The sequence below is a fragment of the Alligator mississippiensis genome, chromosome 4 (assembly GCF_030867095.1).
Source record: "Alligator mississippiensis isolate rAllMis1 chromosome 4, rAllMis1, whole genome shotgun sequence".
NCBI lineage: Eukaryota > Metazoa > Chordata > Crocodylia > Alligatoridae > Alligator > Alligator mississippiensis.
The window spans coordinates 164,260,464-164,279,947 of record NC_081827.1 but is presented as its reverse complement, the minus strand read 5'-3'; the positions used below and the strand labels follow the sequence as shown (position 1 = coordinate 164,279,947).

At 52.5% G+C, this 19,484-nt stretch overlaps 1 protein-coding gene across 1 annotated transcript in view; it reads left to right on the top strand.

Moving 5' to 3' along the window:
- The first annotated feature begins 2,569 nt into the window (after positions 1–2,569).
- The window catches only part of IGFBP4 (insulin like growth factor binding protein 4), a 41,215-nt gene continuing 24,300 nt past the window's right edge, over positions 2,570–19,484 (top strand). The window contains exon 1 of the mRNA XM_006272460.4: positions 2,570–3,160. Coding sequence (XP_006272522.2) covers positions 2,815–3,160 — 346 coding nt within the window. The 5' untranslated portion in view covers positions 2,570–2,814. The remainder of the gene's footprint in view (positions 3,161–19,484) is intronic.

Genomic DNA, 19,484 nt, shown 5'->3' with positions numbered 1-19,484 from the left:
CTTATTGGAGAGATGATGGCAGACATCAAATACGCCCATTGCTTGCAACAGCTTCTCCACAAAGAATCTACAACAGCCAAACTATTGTGCCTTTCTGCAGAGGCTCAGAACTTGCCCACACACTAAGGAGAAGGGCTTGTATAGCTCTTGGAATCACTTGAATACACAGGCACAAAGACTGTCTGCTCAAGATAGACCTGGCTAGACTTGGTTGGGATGGTGCATTTCTGGGAGCAGCAGCTTTAAGCATGTTGTCTCCATGCAAACCCATGAGAGGGAATGTTCCTGGGTCCAAGTCTGAAAGAGTAGAGGTAGGGAGAGCAGTATGCATTGGTGGAAAATCATCCCGAGCCATAGAGTGGCTCCTGAGAGAATAACCGTCACTCTCAGAACTGCTGGCCTGTGTGTCATGAGCCCTATATTGTTGTCAGTTAGGTAGGAGGCTCCTTCAGCTCCAGTCTGGAACAGGAGGATGAGAGTTCAAAGTGACCCTCCACATTGCTATAGGGCCGTGGTTCTCAGCTTTCTTAGACTTGAGGAGCCCCTTGATAGATTGAAAAAAAAAATGCCAACTCTTATTTTCACTCTTTTTTGACTACAGAAAAATAATAAAGCAATTCTTTTGTTGCCAAGAGCTCAGAAAGCCCACAACAGATCAGAATGGTTTTAACACTACAGATTCCTGTGTGAAAACTCTGGGTTTATCTTGTGACTCATGTTTGCATGCCTTATGTGCTAACATTGTGTGGCATTCTTGAATGGGTCTCAAGGCACCCTGATTGAGAATCACTGCTGTAGGGGCAGCCAGCCAGTCTGCTGTGCTCAAGAGCCACTAACTCTACCTCCTCAAGCCCTCCCTCTCAAGGGCTTCTCCTTGGGGCTCTTGCAAGCACTTTGAGCCCCTGACAAACAGCAGGATGTCATGACGTGGCAGGTCCCAGTGTGGCCTGGCTTCACCCCAGCAAGATGTGTGACTGCCACAGGAGTGGCCAGCAGAAGAGGCACCATGGAGTGGTACATTGATTGCCCAGCCTCAAATGGTGCCATGAAGGGGGTGAGAAGCAGGGGACCATCCTGGCAGATTTGGGGCATCAGAACCAGTCCAAGGGGGAGGTGGCATATACATGTCTTGGGTGTCTATTTGAGAAGGACAGTTATCTATCTATCTATCTATCTATCTATCTATCTATCTATCTATCTATCTATCTATCTATCTATCTATCTATCTATCTATCTATCTATCTATCTATCTATCTATCTATCTATCTATCTATCTATCTATCTATCTATCTATCTGTCTGTCTATCTATCTATCTATCTGTCTGTCCCCTAGTACTTATATAGTAGCAATCATTGGGACTAGGCATTGCACCTGGACCCCTGTGTTAGATGCTTGGCCCTACAGCCTCATATCTGCTGCCCCTCTCTCCCCATTCTGTGGTGGAGCAGAGCTGGCAGCACTAGGAGGCGCTGCCTGATAAATACTGGGGTTCTGTAAAAATATAACCTGGCAGCTCATCTCTGGCAAAATTCCAGCCCCTGTGCCAACCAGCTCAACACCAGCAGCTCAAGCGCACACAAGGTCCTGCAGGCCCTCTAATGAGACCCTTTGCTCTGATTGATGGGAGCTTGCCTGGCTTCCCAGAAAGCATGCGAACTTCCCTGCCATGCCTGAGCTGATGCTGGGAAGGACCAGGGGGGCTAGGGCAGGCAGAGCCAAAATGTTCCCTGCCCCTCATGGACTGCCTGAAATCAAAACCAGGAGCCCTTTTCCAGCCCAGGCACTGGATGCCAACACCCACCTGTGGATCAGATGTGGGGCTCCTTGCACCTGCTGGAGGGTCAGGCTGGGGGGCTGGGTATGTAGGAGGAAGTGACGGGGGCCCTGGGAGCAAGGCTGGGTGGGGATTTGCCCTGGAATTGAATCCTGATGCCAGCCACAAGCAATGCAACACTGGTAGATCTGATTTCTGCTCACTTCAGTCATTTTAATAAAAACCAGGACCTGATTCAGCCCAACTGGCAGCCCCTGCTCCATGCAATCCTGGATGAGGGCTGCTGGGTAGAATGAGGCTCTCAGTCAGGGGTGAGCAGAATGAGCAGAGCCTGGAGAGGAGCTGAGAGCAGGGGGCTGCAGGGTGGAGTTGAGGGGCACTGGAGGAGGAGTCCTGGGCTGGGATAGCAGTGGGCTGTAGCTCAGAACTGAGGGGCACTGAGAGCAGGGGGGAAGCTCAGCACTGTGCCAGCATAGTGCTGCTGGTCAGGGTAGAGGGGCACCAGCAGTCATGTTGGGGTATGCTGAGTCAGGCTAGCAGAAAACAGCAGGGCAGGACTGCGGCCTGTGTTCTCCTTCAGGATCCCAGTCTGGTTCCCAGAGCCTCCATCGTCGGCTCAGCCCAGACCCCTGTTGCCACTACTTTGGAGTCTGTGCTTTCTGGCTTGGGGCAAATAAGTTCTGCTTTCTCCTGAAGGCAGAGCTGGGCTGCGAGTGACAGCTCCCGCTCGCTGTGCTCTGAGCAGTAGGAGAGAGAGGGAGGTGTGGCTAGAGGCCAGTATAAAGTCCAAAGAATCTCAGCTCCCACAGGCAGCTCGGAGTCCCCCTGCTCTGGACGGCCGCACCGCTTCATCTGGCCTGAGAACACGCTGCAAAACCCTCTCTGCTCTACACACTGCCCACCCTGGGGGTCCTGGCCATCCCCAGCTGCTCTGCTTGGTAACCCAGCCAAGGAGGCTGCTGCATTTGCTGGTCTGCTGCCTCTCTCCTTTGGCTGGCCCATTATTCACTGTAGCGCCCAGTCCATACGCCTGCCTGCCATGCCCATGGGCAGCCTCTCTGCTGTGCTGTTGCTGGCCACAATGGGCCTGTGTGTCAGCGATGAAGCCATCCACTGCCCACCCTGCTCGGAGGAGAAGCTGGCTCGCTGCAAGGCACCAGTGGGGTGTGAGGAGCTGGTGCGGGAGCCTGGCTGTGGGTGCTGTGCCACCTGTGCCCTGAGCAAAGGGACGCCCTGTGGGGTTTACACTGCCCGCTGTGGCTCGGGGCTCCGCTGCTACCCACCCCGGGGGGTCGAGAGACCCCTGCACACGCTGATGCATGGGCAGGGGATCTGTACAGAACTGTCCGAGATCGAGTCCATCCAAGAGAGCCTGCAGCCTCCAGGTAAGGGGACAGCTCCAGCTTGCCCTCCTGCAGGGCCCTAGGTTCACAGTACAGATGGGGAGGGGTTCCCTCGGCTCCTTCTGGGGTCAGGAACAATTGCTGCTGAACCCAAGCATGGCAGGCCCTGGGGGGGATGTGGGAGAGGGGCAGGCACAGGGTTTGCATGGCTGGGGGGAGGGACATGTGGCTGCTAGGTGCAAAGGCACCTGCATCGAGCAGTGATAACTGCTCTAGCATCTTGCTACAGGCATTGCTGTTGGGGCAGAGGCAGGCTGTGTGGACAGTGAGCTTGCCAGGGGCATCTGTACCCACTGCCAGTCCCTTTACATGCACAGGCACAGAGGTGCCTCCTCTCAACCTGACAGGAGCAAGGAAGGTCTCTGGAAGTAAGGTGCAGAAAATGGGGGTCTTGCTGGTCCAGAGGGCACCTGTAGGACCCTGCAAGGAGCAGGGTGCCTCCCCAGGTGAGAAGTAACCCTCCCCCCAGACCTTGGCCTGAGAGCAGGCTGAGGGGAGCAAAGAATTAACAGGCCTTGAGCATCTCATCCTTCAAGCTCCAGAGGCAGAGGGCCCCACATGTTGTTACAAGGGTTTGCTTCTTGTCCTCATGGACACAGACTGGGCTGTGGGGGGAGGCCAGGGCTCACTGTATGGTAGTCCCATGTGCCTGCAGTTGTACTGCCACCCCAGGGATGGGGGTGCTCCAGGCAGGGGCAGCCCTTGGCTCTGTGATCTTTCCTGCAGAGTGTGCCTTACTTCATCAGGCCCTGGTCACCCTCCACCAGCTCCCCCACAGGCCATGCTTGGGTTGGGGATGATGTCCTGCAGGTGGCTGAGCCTCCCTTTCCTGTGGCAGGGGGCAGATCCTCTTACAAAAGGTGCCCTCCAAGCAGGGGCATAGAGGGAACCATCTGACCCTTTGGGACTATATTAACACTGTGGGGGCTGTGCTGCCTATGCCTGTTTCTTGGGTATTCATTCGCAGAGCAGACTGGAATGACCAGCGTGGAAGGGGCTAAATAGCTGAATAGCCCAGGGTCAGGTGAACTGATGCTCAGTCATTTCCAAGTGCTCACTTCTCCAGTGCCAGGATGTCCCTTGCACCTCCCATGACAGCCCTCCCCCCCTCCCAACTTATGCACCTCTTCCTGGTGATACTGCAGGCCTGTTGACTCTATAGTGTATAAGGAAGCAGAAGAAAGGCCACTAAACACAGATCCCTGCTCTAGGAACTGAGTCTGAGCTCAGCTTTGAGCTTAGCATCAGAGGCAGGTCTTTGAGAAAGCTGTGTCACCTGTTCCCATCCTGTCCCTACTCTGCTGAGCCCTGGGAGAGGCAGAAGTACCACTCTTGCTCCTGGGTGAGTGGGACCAGCAGCACAGCAGGGACAGCAAGCGAAATAGGAATGCTAGGCTTCCCCAGAGCAGCCGGCTCTTGCTCGGCCTCCTAGAACCCATCTGTCCAGCTACTCCATTGCTGCCTGCATGACCTGAAGCTCTGGATGCCCTGCCCTCCCTCCTGATAAAGCTAATTCAATTCCTTCCCCAAAGGGCTATCTCCTCCCTTCACTTTGCTCCTGGGAGACCTGCGGGGGGCCAAGTGCTGAGCTGGAGGTGGAAGCAGTACCCAGCTGGCAGCTTCAGTGATGGGCATGAATCAGAGCCTGTGGGGGGAGGGCTGATAGGGGAGACCTTGGACTTGGATCTCAGACCCAGATCTGGATTGCACTGCTGCCCCATCCCTGGATCTGAACACCTGCACACCAGCCCAATGCACTGTGACCTCCAGCAGCATCAGGCCCTGTAGGTCCCCTGGGCAGCCTTTGCAGACCCTCTCTGACTTTTGCTTCTGATCCCCCTGGCATGTAGAGTGACTGCTAAGCTGAGTATATGGAGGTGAGGAACAGCCCCTCCTGAGCTGAGAACCACTGCCCCTCCTCTTTGCTCTGTGTGATCATCACACACAGCTGCCTGGGTGTGATCCATTGCAGGCAGAGGAGGGCAGGACCCCTGTGCACCTTTGCATCCTGCCTGTGTGCATTGCTTTAGGCACTGTGCCTGAGGCTCCCGGCCTCCCCTGGCTGCCTTTGCCTTTGTGGTTCTGTGTGTTGCTCTAATGAGATCATGGAGGATGCTACCCTGCCGGACAGAGGAGGTGCCAACACAAAAATGTCTTTCCTTTACCCGCCCCCACCCTGCCACCCATGGGAAGCTGGCATCAGGCTATCCAAGCTGTAAGAGGCTGGGACACTGCTGAAGTCCATGAGGGAGAGGCCAGGATTGGGGAGAGCTGCTGAAAACCAGTCCGAGATTCCCTTGAGAAAAGGGCTTCTAAGCAAAGCCAGCATGAAAGGGAAAGGAACAGCTAGGGAAGTAAGTACAAGAGCAGCCTGCAGCCCACAGCCCAGGCTGCAGCCCTCACAGGAGTGGCAGGGCTGTTCCCACAGCTGATGTTTCCCAGTCCTGTTTTCTGGAGACCCCCAGGGAACAGGAGCCCTGCTGTGCCTGGAGTGTCCTGCATTCTGCAGCTGGTGTCCCTGCCCCAGGGCAAGTCACAGGCTGAACTAATGGAAGCCATGGGCTCCTGGGGTTGGAAGGGGTCTCACAGGGTGCATACTCCAACCCTCTGCATTGGGGCAGCAGACAAGCCACTCTAAAGGCCAGGTCCCATTGAGATCCTGATCCTGTGGCTTAAGCACATCCCTAGTACCAGATATTTTTGACTGGTGGGGTGCTCCCAGCCTTGCCTAGCCTAGGCCAGTGTCTGCTCAGAGATGTTGTTGGAGAGGAGACAAGATTTGGGTATTGCAGGGTGTAGGATGGGGCAGGTCTTGTAGTTGCTGGGGTCTTGGGGCTGGTATTTAAATGCTCATCACACTCCTCTGGCTTGGCCATGTCCCAGTGAAGGGAATAAACGTGTGTCACCGATCATGGAACTGGAGTGTGAGGTTGTTTGGACTCAAGGAGCAAATCAGGAAGCGGATGAAGCTAGTCTGATGTGAGGCCACAGTGGGGCCCAGGGATTTCCAATGGGCATCCAGGTAGCTTTAGTTTATGGGCTGATTCAAGCCCTTTGAGCCAGTACCCTCTGCCAGCCCCTCAGTGACACATTTGTGCAATGAGTTGTTTGGTCTCAGCCCAGTTCCTTGTGTATGGGTTTCCATATCACTTCCCCAGGCACTGGGATGGGGTGAACAGCCTCTCAGCACCCTGCTCTGAGCCCTAGACCATGGGGCCTGCCTTGAGCTGGCCTCTCCCTGCTACTGGGAGCATGGTGAGGAACCATCTTTGTTGCACTAAACTCCTCTGGCTTTGCCCTGGAAGAGCCTCCTGTGCCTTGGGTGAATCTCAGAAGTCCCTTCACTACATTTTGCCTGATTGGAATCTGATCCAAAGGAAAATGCAACACGAAGAGTCAGGGGCAGAGAGAGAGGGTGCCCTGCTCCCCACCGAGCTGACTGACCCTACAGCTTTGCTTCTGGGAGATGCATGGCAGCAGGGAAGAAGGGATGGGCTGGCAGAACACATGCACACCCCAAATCCCATGCACAGCTTCTCTGTCATTAGCCAGGTGCTGCCTGCAGCACTGAGGACACTTCTGTCCAGGCAACCAATGCTACCTGTGTTTTAGATGGAAAGGGCAGGCTGAGTGCTTCACTGTGAACTGAGCTGTGCACAGCCCTGGGACTGGACTATCCAGGTGTTGTGGCCCTTCCAGCAGTCTGCCCTGTCTACCTGTTCCCCCACCACCATGGTCTGTTCTCTCTCCCAATGTGCCAGGCTTCAGCTGTGAGGCTCTAGGGATCTGTCCTTGGGTGGGAGAGGGACCAGCCCTGCATTTTGGGGCTTGTGGCAGGACAGTTAGTAGACCAGCCACAGGTTGAATCTTGTTTTGTGCATCTCTGAATGGGATCAGATCATGCAGACTATGGGTCCAAATCTGCCCCTATGCTTGCTTCAGCTCTCACACCCTGGTAATGGGCACCTGTGTAGGCACATCCATCTGCCCTTAGACCAATCACCTCCCTTCCTGGAAATCCCAGGCTTCTGGGGCAGGATATGGTGTGGCAGCTGGAAGAAAGGGCCCCTGACCTCCTGAGTGTTGAGCATGTATCCTATGTCACGCAAAGACTCCTGTGGCTTGCTGGGCCTTGAGCAACCTCCAGCCTCCCAGAGCCTTCTGGATTTGGCCTTGCTGTAGAGAATGCAGCTTTCTCTCTAAAAGCTTTAGGGAACAGACTTGCAGGGTTCTCCCCGCACCCCCTTTATGTTCTGCTCCCTGTGTGTCATGGGCCCAATATAGGCAGTAGTCAGGAAGAGTCTCCTGTAATGCTTGTCTTTGAAGTGCAGGAGTGTGCATTATTTCCTCTGGGTGCTGTTTCCAGTTGCTCTGGCAATTTGATTCTTCATGACATTTCCCACCTAGGCTGGGAACCCACTGCCTTTCGCAGGGAGCTGAGCTCCAAATTCGCTTAATCCCCTTTGGAAACCCAAGCCCTTGTCCATAGCCAGCCCCTGGGACTTGGCAGGTGTCACAGCACAGCTGAGGCCTAAGGGCATGCAATGTTGCGGTGTGAACAGCAACCCCCCGCCAGCTGGTGGCACCCTGAAAGGGAAAATGGCAGGTGGGGCCCCGGAGGGCACGTCTCCATGGGGGAATTGACTGGTTCAGCTTGTAGCGGCAGAGTGAATTCACTCTAGTCAGCCAGAACAACACCCCGGGAGGGACTGAGCCCTCAGAGGTGCACTGGAGAGGAAGGAAGGACGCGCCGACCTGCTGTACATGCCCTCCCAGGGTGAACATGGCTGGGAAGTAGTTAATATGTAGCTAGCAGGGTAAACACTTTGTCTGGTTTTCCAGTACTAGGAATCCTGCATTCCAGGGAACAGGCGCTTCCCGTGAAATCAGTGGCTGGGGCTGAAATCTTTTTTTTCAAAAAGGGAGTGTGTGTGTGCACTGCTCTTTACGTTGTGGCCAAGGAATAAATCTTTTTGACCTTGACCTGGGTGCCTGTGCCTTGCAGTACTGACACCCAGCAGGTTTTCTAGGAAGAGAGACAATCAGACCTCTCCCCTCTCTACCTTGCTGTCCTGTCCCAGTTTGATAGTCCACACAGTGTTTCTCCTTCTTGGTATCTTAGATTCAGGAACATGGGACTGGGGGGGGAGCCTCCTGGGCCACTGATTTAGGTCTCCTACATTTGCAGGCTAGCATGTCCCCCAGGAATCCCCCAAATCCTACCTCATGCACAGCCACCAGGCACAATAGCCAGGACTCCATCCATACCTTATAATAAGCCACATGTAAAAGCAGGGGAGACAAGAGCAAGGCCAGTGCCCTGCCACAGCAGTTTAAAGGCTCTCTCTTCCGAGCTTGAGAGAATCTAGTTGGGGAAGTTCCTGCTTTGAGCAGGGGGCTGGACTAGATGCCCTCCTGAGGTCCCTTCCAACCCTAACTTTCCTATAACTTTAAAACTCCAGTGAGTAGACCCTGCAGTTCAGGTTCTCACAAGTTTGTGCTTCCACAGCACCTTGTTCCCAGTATGGGATCCCCTGCCTCTGCCCCTCAGCCACCACCCCAGTGGTGCTGCAAGGCCCTTTGCTTCCCAAGCCAGAGGAGGGAGAGCCTGGTGCGGGAGGTTGCTCCCCAGACTGGGCTGCAGAGCACCCGCAGCAATGATGCTGATAGGCAGGGGAGGAAGGATGGTGGCAGGGTGGTTGAGATAAAAACCAAGGGCTGATAAGTCTTGGGAGATGGACCAGAACCGACTTCTTCCCTCCGTCTCTGGTTCCCAACTCTCCTGAGCTTTCTTGGGAGGCTGAGCTCCAAGAAACCACTCAGCCTTGTCACCAGAGGAATTGTGTATTGTAGTCAGTCTTTGCCTGACTCCACTAGCTCCCCCACTTTTGGCCCAGCCTTTGCCCCTAGGAAGAGCGGGAGAGAATATGGGCTGTAAGGCCCTGCACTGAGAGCTGAAGGACTGCAGGTCTGCTCCAAGATGCAGACAGGCACTGGTACCTCAGACACCCTCCGGTGAAGTGGGAGGTCAGGCTACCTATAGTGACTGCATCAGCCATACTAGCCCTGAATATTCACAACTCTTGTTTAAATAATTATGAGACTTTTTTGTTTTAATCTCATGACTCCTGAACCAATGGGAGGTTCTTGGATTTGCATTCCCGTTTTTGAGCCCTTCATTTTCATGTTCTCAAGATTCCTCTTTAATTGGAAGCATGGGGAACTTAGGCACCTAGATACCTTTATGGATGTGGACCTAATTCCTATTGACACCAATGGGAGTTTGGCATTTTAGATGCCTTTGGGGAAGGGGGGGGGCAGGTCTGATGCCTTATTTCTTTTTTCTCCTTTTTGACTGGAAATTTAAATTCTCCCCTAAGCTCGTGACTCCTGGAGCTGGAGCTTTAAGAAGTCCCTATCATGCAAAGGTGCCTGGAGACAAAGCATTTGGGGGCTTGTCACTACATAGGGTTTGTCAGACTGGATCACAACTGATGTCTGTGCTTCTGAGTAGCCTGCTGTACTACCACCAGGATGGGAGAAGAACCCAGAAGAAAAAATATGGGGTGAGAAGGGCCCAGATTAGATCTCATCCTGAGCTCCTATAGGCAGAGATCTGCTCAAGCCCAAAAGAGCAAGGTTTAATTCCCCTTCCCAAACCTGCTACCTGCAGTAATGATCATTTGGGATAGTACTGTGACCTGCTTTGCTCAGTCTTGCTGGGTCCTTTGCCTCCCATGGCCTGATTTCAATGCTTCCAGTATTCCTCTGGGGCTTGCTCTTCCTTGTGTGTCTGGAGGAGCTGTTGCCCTGGGGTGGATGTGTGTGTGGCATACAGGAACAGGAGATATTTTTTTCCCCAAAGCATGGCCAATGCTTGCTAATGATTTAGTACTGGGTAAATAATTATGTCTGGGAAAAACTGACCCCATGGAAGTTATGTGTGTCTTGTCTGGCTGCTATGGGTCCGGGATAGGATGAAACCTCTTCCCCCCTATATGTATGGAAAGATGGATACCTGGGAAGACATTAGTCTCTTGTGTTCATTGCCTCATTTGCATGTGGTTCCCATGGCACTTTGCTCTATACTGTATCTTTCTGTTTTTCCAGCTGCCTTCCTTAAGGCTGGCTCATTTCAGGACTGGCACTGTGTGGGTTTTCTTTTTTTTTTTCCCACTTTGTGGACAAGGGGAGGTGGTTACGTTCAGAGCTGGCTAAGAGCCATGGTTGGCTGGTTTTAAGTTTGTTTATGGGACAGGATAAAAATAGCAGCCAGGAAGAATGGAGATAGCAGAGCCCTGGATGAGCTTGGGAACAACGCAAGTAGAACAAGTTGATTTCATCCTGTTCCCTTCTACTTGAGGTGGGCTATCCATCTGTCCGTCCGTCCTTCCATCCATCAATCTATCTGCTCATCCATCTCAGCTCCTGGTTTTTGGTTCAATGAATAAATAAGCTCTTGCTTTTCCCTAATTCGAGAGGGCGCACAAAGTAAATCTGGCTTGGGATTTGATCTTTCCAGAGCCCAGGATTCTTTGGTTCTGGTTCTCATCTGCATTTAGTCTCATCCATCACGTGATTTCAGTATTCCACAATTGCAACCTGACCTGTATTTCTGGACAGAGGGGACTTTTCCTCCATTGGGATCACATCCAGCGTGGAGCCCAGGAAGGGGAGAAACACTCCGCTGCCTCTAAGTAATGCGGTTTCAGCAAAATGGAGCTGCCACAGGGGCAATGTGACCTGCTGGCCATGCTTTGGGAGCTAAGAGATGGGGTGGTAATGGCTCAGTGAGTGCTCTGTGCCACAGACTGTTCAGGCTTTCCTAGAGTCACTATATTGTACTAATGATGTTGCACAGAGCAACAATATTCTGACATTGTCCCCAGTGGAGCACTAACCTGTCGCTTCGTATAGCTCCTAACTGAGGCTTTCTAGTGTCTCGGGATAGCAAAAGCATATGTTGAGCCTCAGCATTAATGGCCTTTCTTGTTGCTCTGGAGAAATGTAATTCTGGACACCATTTGTCACCAGACTCAGTAGTGCTGACAAATGTTTTCAGGGAGTAGTTGGCCTTTTGCAGAGACAAGGGGCTGCTGGCAGGGTTATGGGAATGGAGAGCCCAACTGGCTTCGTGACAAATTGCAGCACTGCCTTATGGATTGTATGCAGTTAAGATCTGCCCCTCATTCAGAGTGTTCATCCATTTGTTTTTGCCTTCCTCTGAAGCACTAAGCAGTGGCTACCACTAGAGGTTTGAGCTTGGCTGGGGTGAAATGATGCTCTTATAGGTCCTGAGACACCTCTTAAGGTACCTGGCTGAAAGGTCTTGCTGATATGCTCAAAGTCAAACCAAATAGATACACTGGAGGGTAGGGCTAGGATCAGATTGACCTAGACAAATTGGAGGATTGAGCCAAAAGAAATCTCATGAGGTTCAACTAGGACAAGTGTAAAGTCTTGCACTTAGGAAGAAACAATCCTGTGTGCCAGTACAGGCTGGGGGCTGACTGGCTGGGCAGCAGCTCTGAAGAAAAGGACCTGGGGGTTACAGTGGACAATAAGCTGAATATGAGCCAGCAGTGTGCCCTTGTTGCCAAGAATGCTAATGGCATATGGCTAGGTGTGCTGCCAGTGTGCGTTGGTAGATGTGCTGCCAGTAGGTCAAGGGAAGTAATTATTCTCCTCTATTTGGCACTGGTGAGGCCACATCTGGGGTACTTCATTCAATTTTGGGCCCCCCACTACAGAAAGTAGGTGGACAAATTGTTGAGAGTCCAGCAGAGGACAACAAAAATGGTGAGGGAGCTGGTGGACATGACTTATGAGGAAAGACAGAGGGAACTTGGCTTATTTATTCTAGAGAAGAGGAGACTTGAGAGGGGGTTTAAAAACAGACTTCAACTACCTGAAGAGCAGTTTGAAAGAGGATGTTCTCAGTGGTGGCAGGTGACAAGAAGGAGCAATGGGCTCAAATTGCTGCAAGGGAAATTTAGGTTAGATATTAGGAAGAATTTTCTCACTAGGAGGGTAGTAAAACACTGGAACAAGTTACCCAGAGGGGCTGTGGAAGCTCCATCCTTGGAGATTTTCAAAACCCGGCTAGACGAAGCTTTGGCTGGGATGATCTAATTAGGGCTGGTCCTGCTTTGAGCAGGGGTTGGACTAGATGACCTCCTGAGGTCCCTTTCAACCCTAACTTGCTATGATTCTATGATACGATTCTATGAAATACTGGATTTGGAATCAGGAAGATATTTTTCCCCCCAGGTCAGACTGGAAATAACTGTAGTGTGGGATGTGTCCTCTTCCTGGGATCCTTGAAGTGCATATTAGCTTAACATGCTCCCTGCCGCTGCGTTGCCCTTGTCTCCCCTGCAGTAAGTTGCAGGGTTTGTTTCATAGGATGCTGTGTGGCTGTGATGGACAGTCTTGTGGATCCTTTGGATAAACAGGTGCTTGCAAAGAAAAGGGCTGGCTTCTGTGGACTGACAGGCCTCATCCTGCCCTGCGTTCCATCTCTCTCTGTTTTTATACCATTCATTCCTCGATATCCACGCTCCTCCCACAGACAGCCCTGCTCTGTGCTCAGCTGGAATGATTCTTGCTTTAGGTTAAGATCCTCAAGGTCACCCAGCAGGGAAGTCCCCATGACTGAGCACAGTGTCCTTCTGTGGCAGTGGACGCTGAGTGGGACTTCCAAAGAGCTCTGTAGGCAGCTGAGTGCTCCACGGTGGGAAGGGGCAGCGTGCTGGAATCGTGCCAGGGTGGCTCCATAGATAACTGGGTCAGGCCTGACCTGGTATTACATGTGCCCACAGCTAGTGGGCTACTGAGACCAAGGACTGGCCTTGCCCAGCTGCCTGTGCCTTGCACACTGAGGGGGAAGCTGGTTGGCAGGAAGCCCAGGGGCAAATCTACCCTGTAGCTCAGGGGTGGGCAAAATGCGGCCTGCCAGGCCATTCTATCCAGCCCGCGAGGCCCCTAATAAATTTAGAAAATTAATATTTATCTGCCCTGGGCTGCCTGTCATGCGGCCCTCGATGGCTTGCCAAAACTCAGTAAGCGGTCCTCCACCCAAAATAATTGCCCGCCCCTGCTGTAGGTCCTCATTTGGGTGGGTGCTGCTTAGGACAGACAAGGTCACAGGGTCCACTGTTTTCCTGCATCTCACTCCAACAGAGCTTATTGACTTGGCTAGCCAGGCCTGCTGCATCCCATCGAGATGCCCCAGAAAAGGGAGCTGACCCCCCTGCGATATAACGTAGCACGCAACTGTGAGGCTGAACTGCCCTGTGCACCCAGGCAGGCATGCACGCGTGCATGTGGATGGCACACACAACCACCCACATGTGCTGAAAGGACATCGTTCATCTTAGCAAAGGCTTACAGTGCGGCTTAGATTGGAAGAGATCTGGCCTCGAGGTAGGACCATATAGCTCCTTGGGGCTAGTGGAAGGGGGAGGGGAGGAGGGCAGCATTCCTGTATCTACCACAAATTCTCCCCAGCAATGTGCTCCTGTTAATGGGAGAGGAAGTGGTTTCCATCCTTGTGGTGAGACAACTCTGCTCCTGGAGAGATTTAAAAAACAAGCAGAGTAGGCAGCAGCAGCCCCCAGTCTCACTTTTCCCCTCCCTGTGCAAAGCCCCAGCCATTGCAGCCACTCATTCAGGACTGGGCTCCTGCTTTTGTCTCCTGTATGACCCACTTGCCCCTCCCTCACTGGACCTGCTGGGCTCATTCCTTGCTGCCTACCAGTGGGAGCATGAGCTCCATAGGACGAGTGTAGACTTCCCCCAAGCAAGTGCCTGCCAAGTGAGAGAGGCTCCGCAGCCAGAAAGGGCTTCTTTCTTCTTTCCTTGCATCCGCACCAGTGCCAGGACCACACACATTCGATTACCTTGGGTGCTAAGCTTGCAGGGAGAGGAGGAGCTTTGGGACCCACACGCTTGGCCAGGATCTCATGTATCCTGTTGGCTCCGGTAATTCAAACCCCTCTATCCCCTCCCCACCCCAGTCTAACCCTATTGTTTTCAGCTCCCCCTCAACCATAACCCTTGTATTCTCAGCCAACAGGCAAGAGAAAGCCTGCAGCACCCGAAGAGGAGGTGGATCTGTGTCTTTAATGCAGGGTGGAGTGTACTAGAAGAAATCCAGTCCCACAGACTTAGATCTGAACAGCTCTGGGTTTTGTGGCACATTAGGTCCGGAGCAGACTTTGCAGCTGGGGATTACTTTGCTTGGTATTAAATGCAACATTCCTGCTCTTGCCCATGCCCTGTCATAAAATGAGTGCCATCGAGAGGGTGGGTCCATCTATAAGCTATAGATTGGGTTGGCAGAGGGTCCCTGGCCAAACCCTTCCCCTCCCAGCTAGGGGTCTGGTGGTAGAGGAGGAAGAGTAGCTTAGACCTGGGTCATTATCTGGTTCGGAGACAGTGCTGCTGACTCAGCCAATGGTACCTTAGCAACATTGCACGTGTGCTATGTGCCAGACAGTATGAGCTGTGGCTGGGCTGTGCCAGGTGCGGGTGACACAGTACTGCCTGCCTGGTCTGGAGGGCAAGTGGTGGAGGTCAGACCTGCGTGCTCTGGGGAGCAGGGTTTTCTTTGGCTGATGGGTTGTGATTATTGGAGGCCTCCAGGATCTCTGGACTCCTGATGGCTCCTGTGCCGCAGACTGGCTTCCGGGCTTGGCTTTTCATTTCCTCACAGGAGCCGAGCCCATGGCATCGCTCCCCAGGCACTTTGTTTTACCTTGGAGCAGAGGAAGAATCACTTCTTTGCCCAGGGGAGACAGCTCAGGGCAGCAGGAAGGCAGGGGTTAATAAGAGGATTTGCACCCTTGTTTCTGCCTCCTACTCAGCCCTGCCCCACCTTCCAGCATGGCAGAGCCTCCTTGCCTCTTCCACCTCCCTTGGGCTCCACTTCCTAGCTCAGGCTGGCACCCACCATCAGCAGCTCAGGTGGCAGACAGGAGGTGAGGACAAGCAGTGTTTGCCAGTGAACATAGGCAAGGATCTTGGACTGATCCAGTGAATGGGGCACAGGATTGGAAGTGGGTTCTGGTCCTGGCTCTGCCACTTCCCTCCTGTGTGACCTTGGGCAAATCGCATTCTCTTCTCTGTCTGCAGTGTGGCACGAGCTCCCTGGCTCAGGGCCACTCTTCAAGGGGGCAGGTCTCCCCACATACACTCTGCCCTGTAAGCTTGGGCTGCCCGATTTTGGTCTGATCCCCAGCAGGGTCACACCGGCACACATCTACTGATGTCAGTGGAGCCACTCCTCATTTGCCCCAGAGGGACTGAGTGGAGAACTGTGCCCCAGTGAGGGCAGAGATCCTGCCTGGTCACCTATAGCTAGAAGCAACACCATCAGCTCCTGTGCTGGGTTCCAAGACTGGCTGCAAGATAAATCATGGTCCTAGTGCCATAGCAAAGGGGTGGGGGTGGAGGGTGGCCTCAGGTGCCAAAGCAAAGGGTCACCAACAGGTGCTGCCCAGCTAGGGTGGGGTGCAGGACGGAGCCGTGACTGGCTCGTTTGAGGGGACACGGGGACAGGGGGAGGGTGGCTCCTGCTGCTGTGTGCATTCCCAGGCAAGCATGAAGGGGTGGGGCATGCGCCCCCTGGATCTGTGCGTGGGGCGAGGGCGGGCTGCTGTTGCAGGCTTTGCTCGGGACACCAAACTTCCTCCCCATGGCACTGCATGGTCCCTTTGCCCTCCCTCCCCCTTCTCCCCCAGCCCCCAAATGCAGCTTGTTTACATGGTAAGAAACAAACTGTGCTGTGAAGGCCAAGAACACAAAGAGCAAAGGCCGGGGGTGATACACTTGGCCAGGAACAATGTGGCCTCAAGTGAAAAAATCTGTGCTAAGGAAAAGGTCAGAGCAGAAAGAACCCAGCCCTGGTGCTCCATGAATAGTCAGCTGGTGGTAATCTGCTGTGTGGCCTTGGGTAGCTTGTCTGAGAAGGATGTGGGAGCAGCAGGGGAAGCCTCAAGCCTTTTAGGGGTACCTAGAGGTGCACCTCATGCCAGAACAAGGTGGGACAGGGGCTGGAACCCAAGCCAACATTGGTGTGATGCTGCTGGTATCCACCACGCTGCTGAGAGCTGCGCTGAGTCAGCCTCAGCTGGGAGTTGACTGCTCCTGGCTTCCCAGCTAGTAAAACAGGCGTCTGTGGGGATGAGTCCAAAACTTTTAAACTACCCCACATCTGCCGGCCTCTCCTCCCTTCCCTGTGTCCCTTGGAAGCATCTGCTGCTGGTTGTAGCCAGAGGTGGGATGTGGGGCCAGATGCAGCTCAGTGCTGACCCTCTCTGGTTCTCAAGCCTTCACTCCATGCACACCTGGAGGGGGAGGGAGCGGGGAGTCTCTCTTACTGTTTCCGCTAGTCCCTATCCAGCAGAAGTGTAATTCCAGTGAGTTACTTCCCTTCTGATCTTTTCTTGGGCTGGGGCTGGCCAGTGGGGACCGGGGAATGCCGTGCCATGCTCAGGCACAGCTTAATGAAGCACAAAGGTCTTCAAGTGACTTGCTCCTTGTGGGTCCAGTTGTCAATGTCAATCAAAAGTGACTTTGGGGGACTTGGTTAAGTTTGTCTCCCTTGTCTTCTTTGCCGGGCTAGCAGGGTGAAAGGCCATGAGGTCTTGCATTCTCTTTGTGATGGGACTTCTGATTTGGGTGATGGGAAGCACTCGCTCTTCCTTCTTTTTGCTGTGTCCTTCTCTGTCATCTGTTAGTGCATGGGGTCAGGTCCCCACATCTCTCCCCTTACCATTCTGCTCACCAGTATGGATGATTCTTGGCCCAGCTGGCCTCAGCATGGGTACACCAAGATACTGATTCACAGATGCTGAGCACCTTTTGACAGCACTGGGCATGAAGTCTGCTTGGATTGCTTTCAGAGCCATCCCTCAAGGGCCACCTTCCCCAACACATTTGCTTGTTGTTCAGCTACCCAGCTCCTCATAGCACTTACTTGTCATGCTGGCACAACACAGGCAAGGGGTAACAGATACACCATGCTGCTGAACATCTGAGGGGTACTGAGTTAGAAGGAGGCTGTTGCACTGCTGCACATCCCAGGTATATTCAAACAGAAAGTATCTCTGAGTTGCCAGGTGCTTGACTCTAAATCTGAATTTTTCCAGAATTTGGCTCCAGTTGGCCTCTTCCAGAGACCCCTGTTATATAGTTCAGGTCCAGATCCATACTGTAACTGTCCAGGTATTTGGTATGAGCTGGGACTTGGAGCTTGGTCCCAGCTCATGCTCGTTTCATACCATGCTCTGGCTGTTGATATGCCCAAGCAGACAGCCCTTGCTATGATGCTGAAAGTCACTGATAGTTAGGTCCAGCTACAATGTACCTGCTGTTCAAGGTATCTTCAGTATCTTGTCACTGTTAACTGGTGCAGCAAAAGGATGCCTTCCTCTGCAAGGAATATTATAAAAGCCATATTCATGTTGGCTTTTCAAAATTGTTGGACAGGGAAGCCCAAATAAACTGGGGAAACTCTGCACTCCCAGCAGGCAGCTGTTGATGTTGATGTCAATCTTGCATGATCAGAGAAATGGACATCAAATCACCACCTTGTTCCTATTGGCCTTTGCCAAGCAGAAATGGGCAAACCCAGGTAGAGATGTTCAAGTTGAGCTTCTCAGTGTTAACAGAGAGTGAAGAAGCTTGACAGGCAGGTATTTCATTGAGAAATGTAGGCAGAGGACTGGATGGCTCTATAGGTCAGAAGGTCATGGCTTGGCCTTCCAACTATAAGATTAATTGGTCTAAATCCAGCCAAAATTCATTATTGCCTGAAGTGAGCTGGTGGATGATAGCCCATTCCTCGTGGCAAAACTTCCACCAAGTAATTGCAGCTGAGTGGAACAAACCCTGGATGCTGAGTTTCCTTCTATGTTTGGAGCCTTTTTCTGGATGGGTCATGTTGTTGGGAACTGGGAACAGAGTATGTGTGTGGCTGCAGGAAGTTTGCCTCACTACTGCATCCCTTTGGAGTGTGCATCTTCAGGGTTGTCCATCTGGTACTATTCTCCTACTGCTAAGTGTGCAACAAAAAAGCAATCAATATGGGTGCGACAGGGGCTCTACATAGCTGCCCCAGCACAAACCTATGCATTGTATGGGGATAGAGTGCCTCTATCACTAAGACATTTGGCACCGTGTGTGTGGGGGGTCCTATTTCAGCTCATTCCAGCAGAATTTGCAGGTGGAGGCCATTTGCAGTGCTGCAGCTAATAAAGACGTTAGGGAAACATTCACAATACATGAGTAAGACAAAACAGGCTATTAAACACCAAGATATTTTTCATTGCGGCAGAATCTGCTCCAGCAATGTATCACATTCTTGGCTCTGTCTGCATTCTTTCATTCCCTTGGCTTTCCCATGTTCTGTCCATCATGTTACTCTTTCCCCACCCTCCCAAGGCTGCTCCTAGAACTAACATCTGAAGGGAGGGAAAAATACCGACGTTTCAATTGTGCAGTGCATAGTTTTTTTTTTTCTCTGCAACACCTCAGGAATCTGGAGGCACTTTTGCATTGTGTTAGGTTACTGTAGTAAATGGCCCCTCTGTATACATCTGCAATAAAGTCAAATGTTAACATAACATAAGGCAGGAATCAGCCCATGTGTATTTCCCTAAGGGCATAGGCTGGGAGCCACCAGTAACAGGAGAGGGTCTGGATGGAGACCCTACATTCCAGGCTAAGCATAACAAGGTTGGATGGGCCAGTAGAGAGGTTGGCAGGACATGCTGTGGGTTGGATTGCTTGTTACAGAGAGCTGGATATGTTTTGGGGTTGACCAGTGTCAGCATTGACTAGTGAAACATATTTCCTCCCATTGCAAGAAGGCTTGTGCATTCCTCCCTCCCCTCAGCTCATCTACAGCAATGGCTCTTGATGGTTCTTTTGACTAGTGAGGTGTCAGAAGTCAGAAATGCCACGGTAGGCATGGGAACATCACTACTACAGCTTGTCTCCTGTTGGTGGGTACTCCCACTCTAGCTCTCCTTGTGCCCTCAATGCCACAAGAGGCCCACAAGTGCAAAGTCCCCACAGCAAACTGTACTGGTTCTGGTTCTGGTCTGTGCTGCCACTGGGTTGAGACACACCCTTAGGCACCAAGCATCACTACTTCCCACCAGGCAGCATTTTGGAAAGCCAAAGGAGATGGGGGTTTGTAGAAGGACTGGGCTGAACCAAGTGGAACCATTCTGGTTAGACACCTATTCCTTTTGCAGATTTTCTTCCCCTGTCAGGAGGGAGTGACTTGTGACTTCTG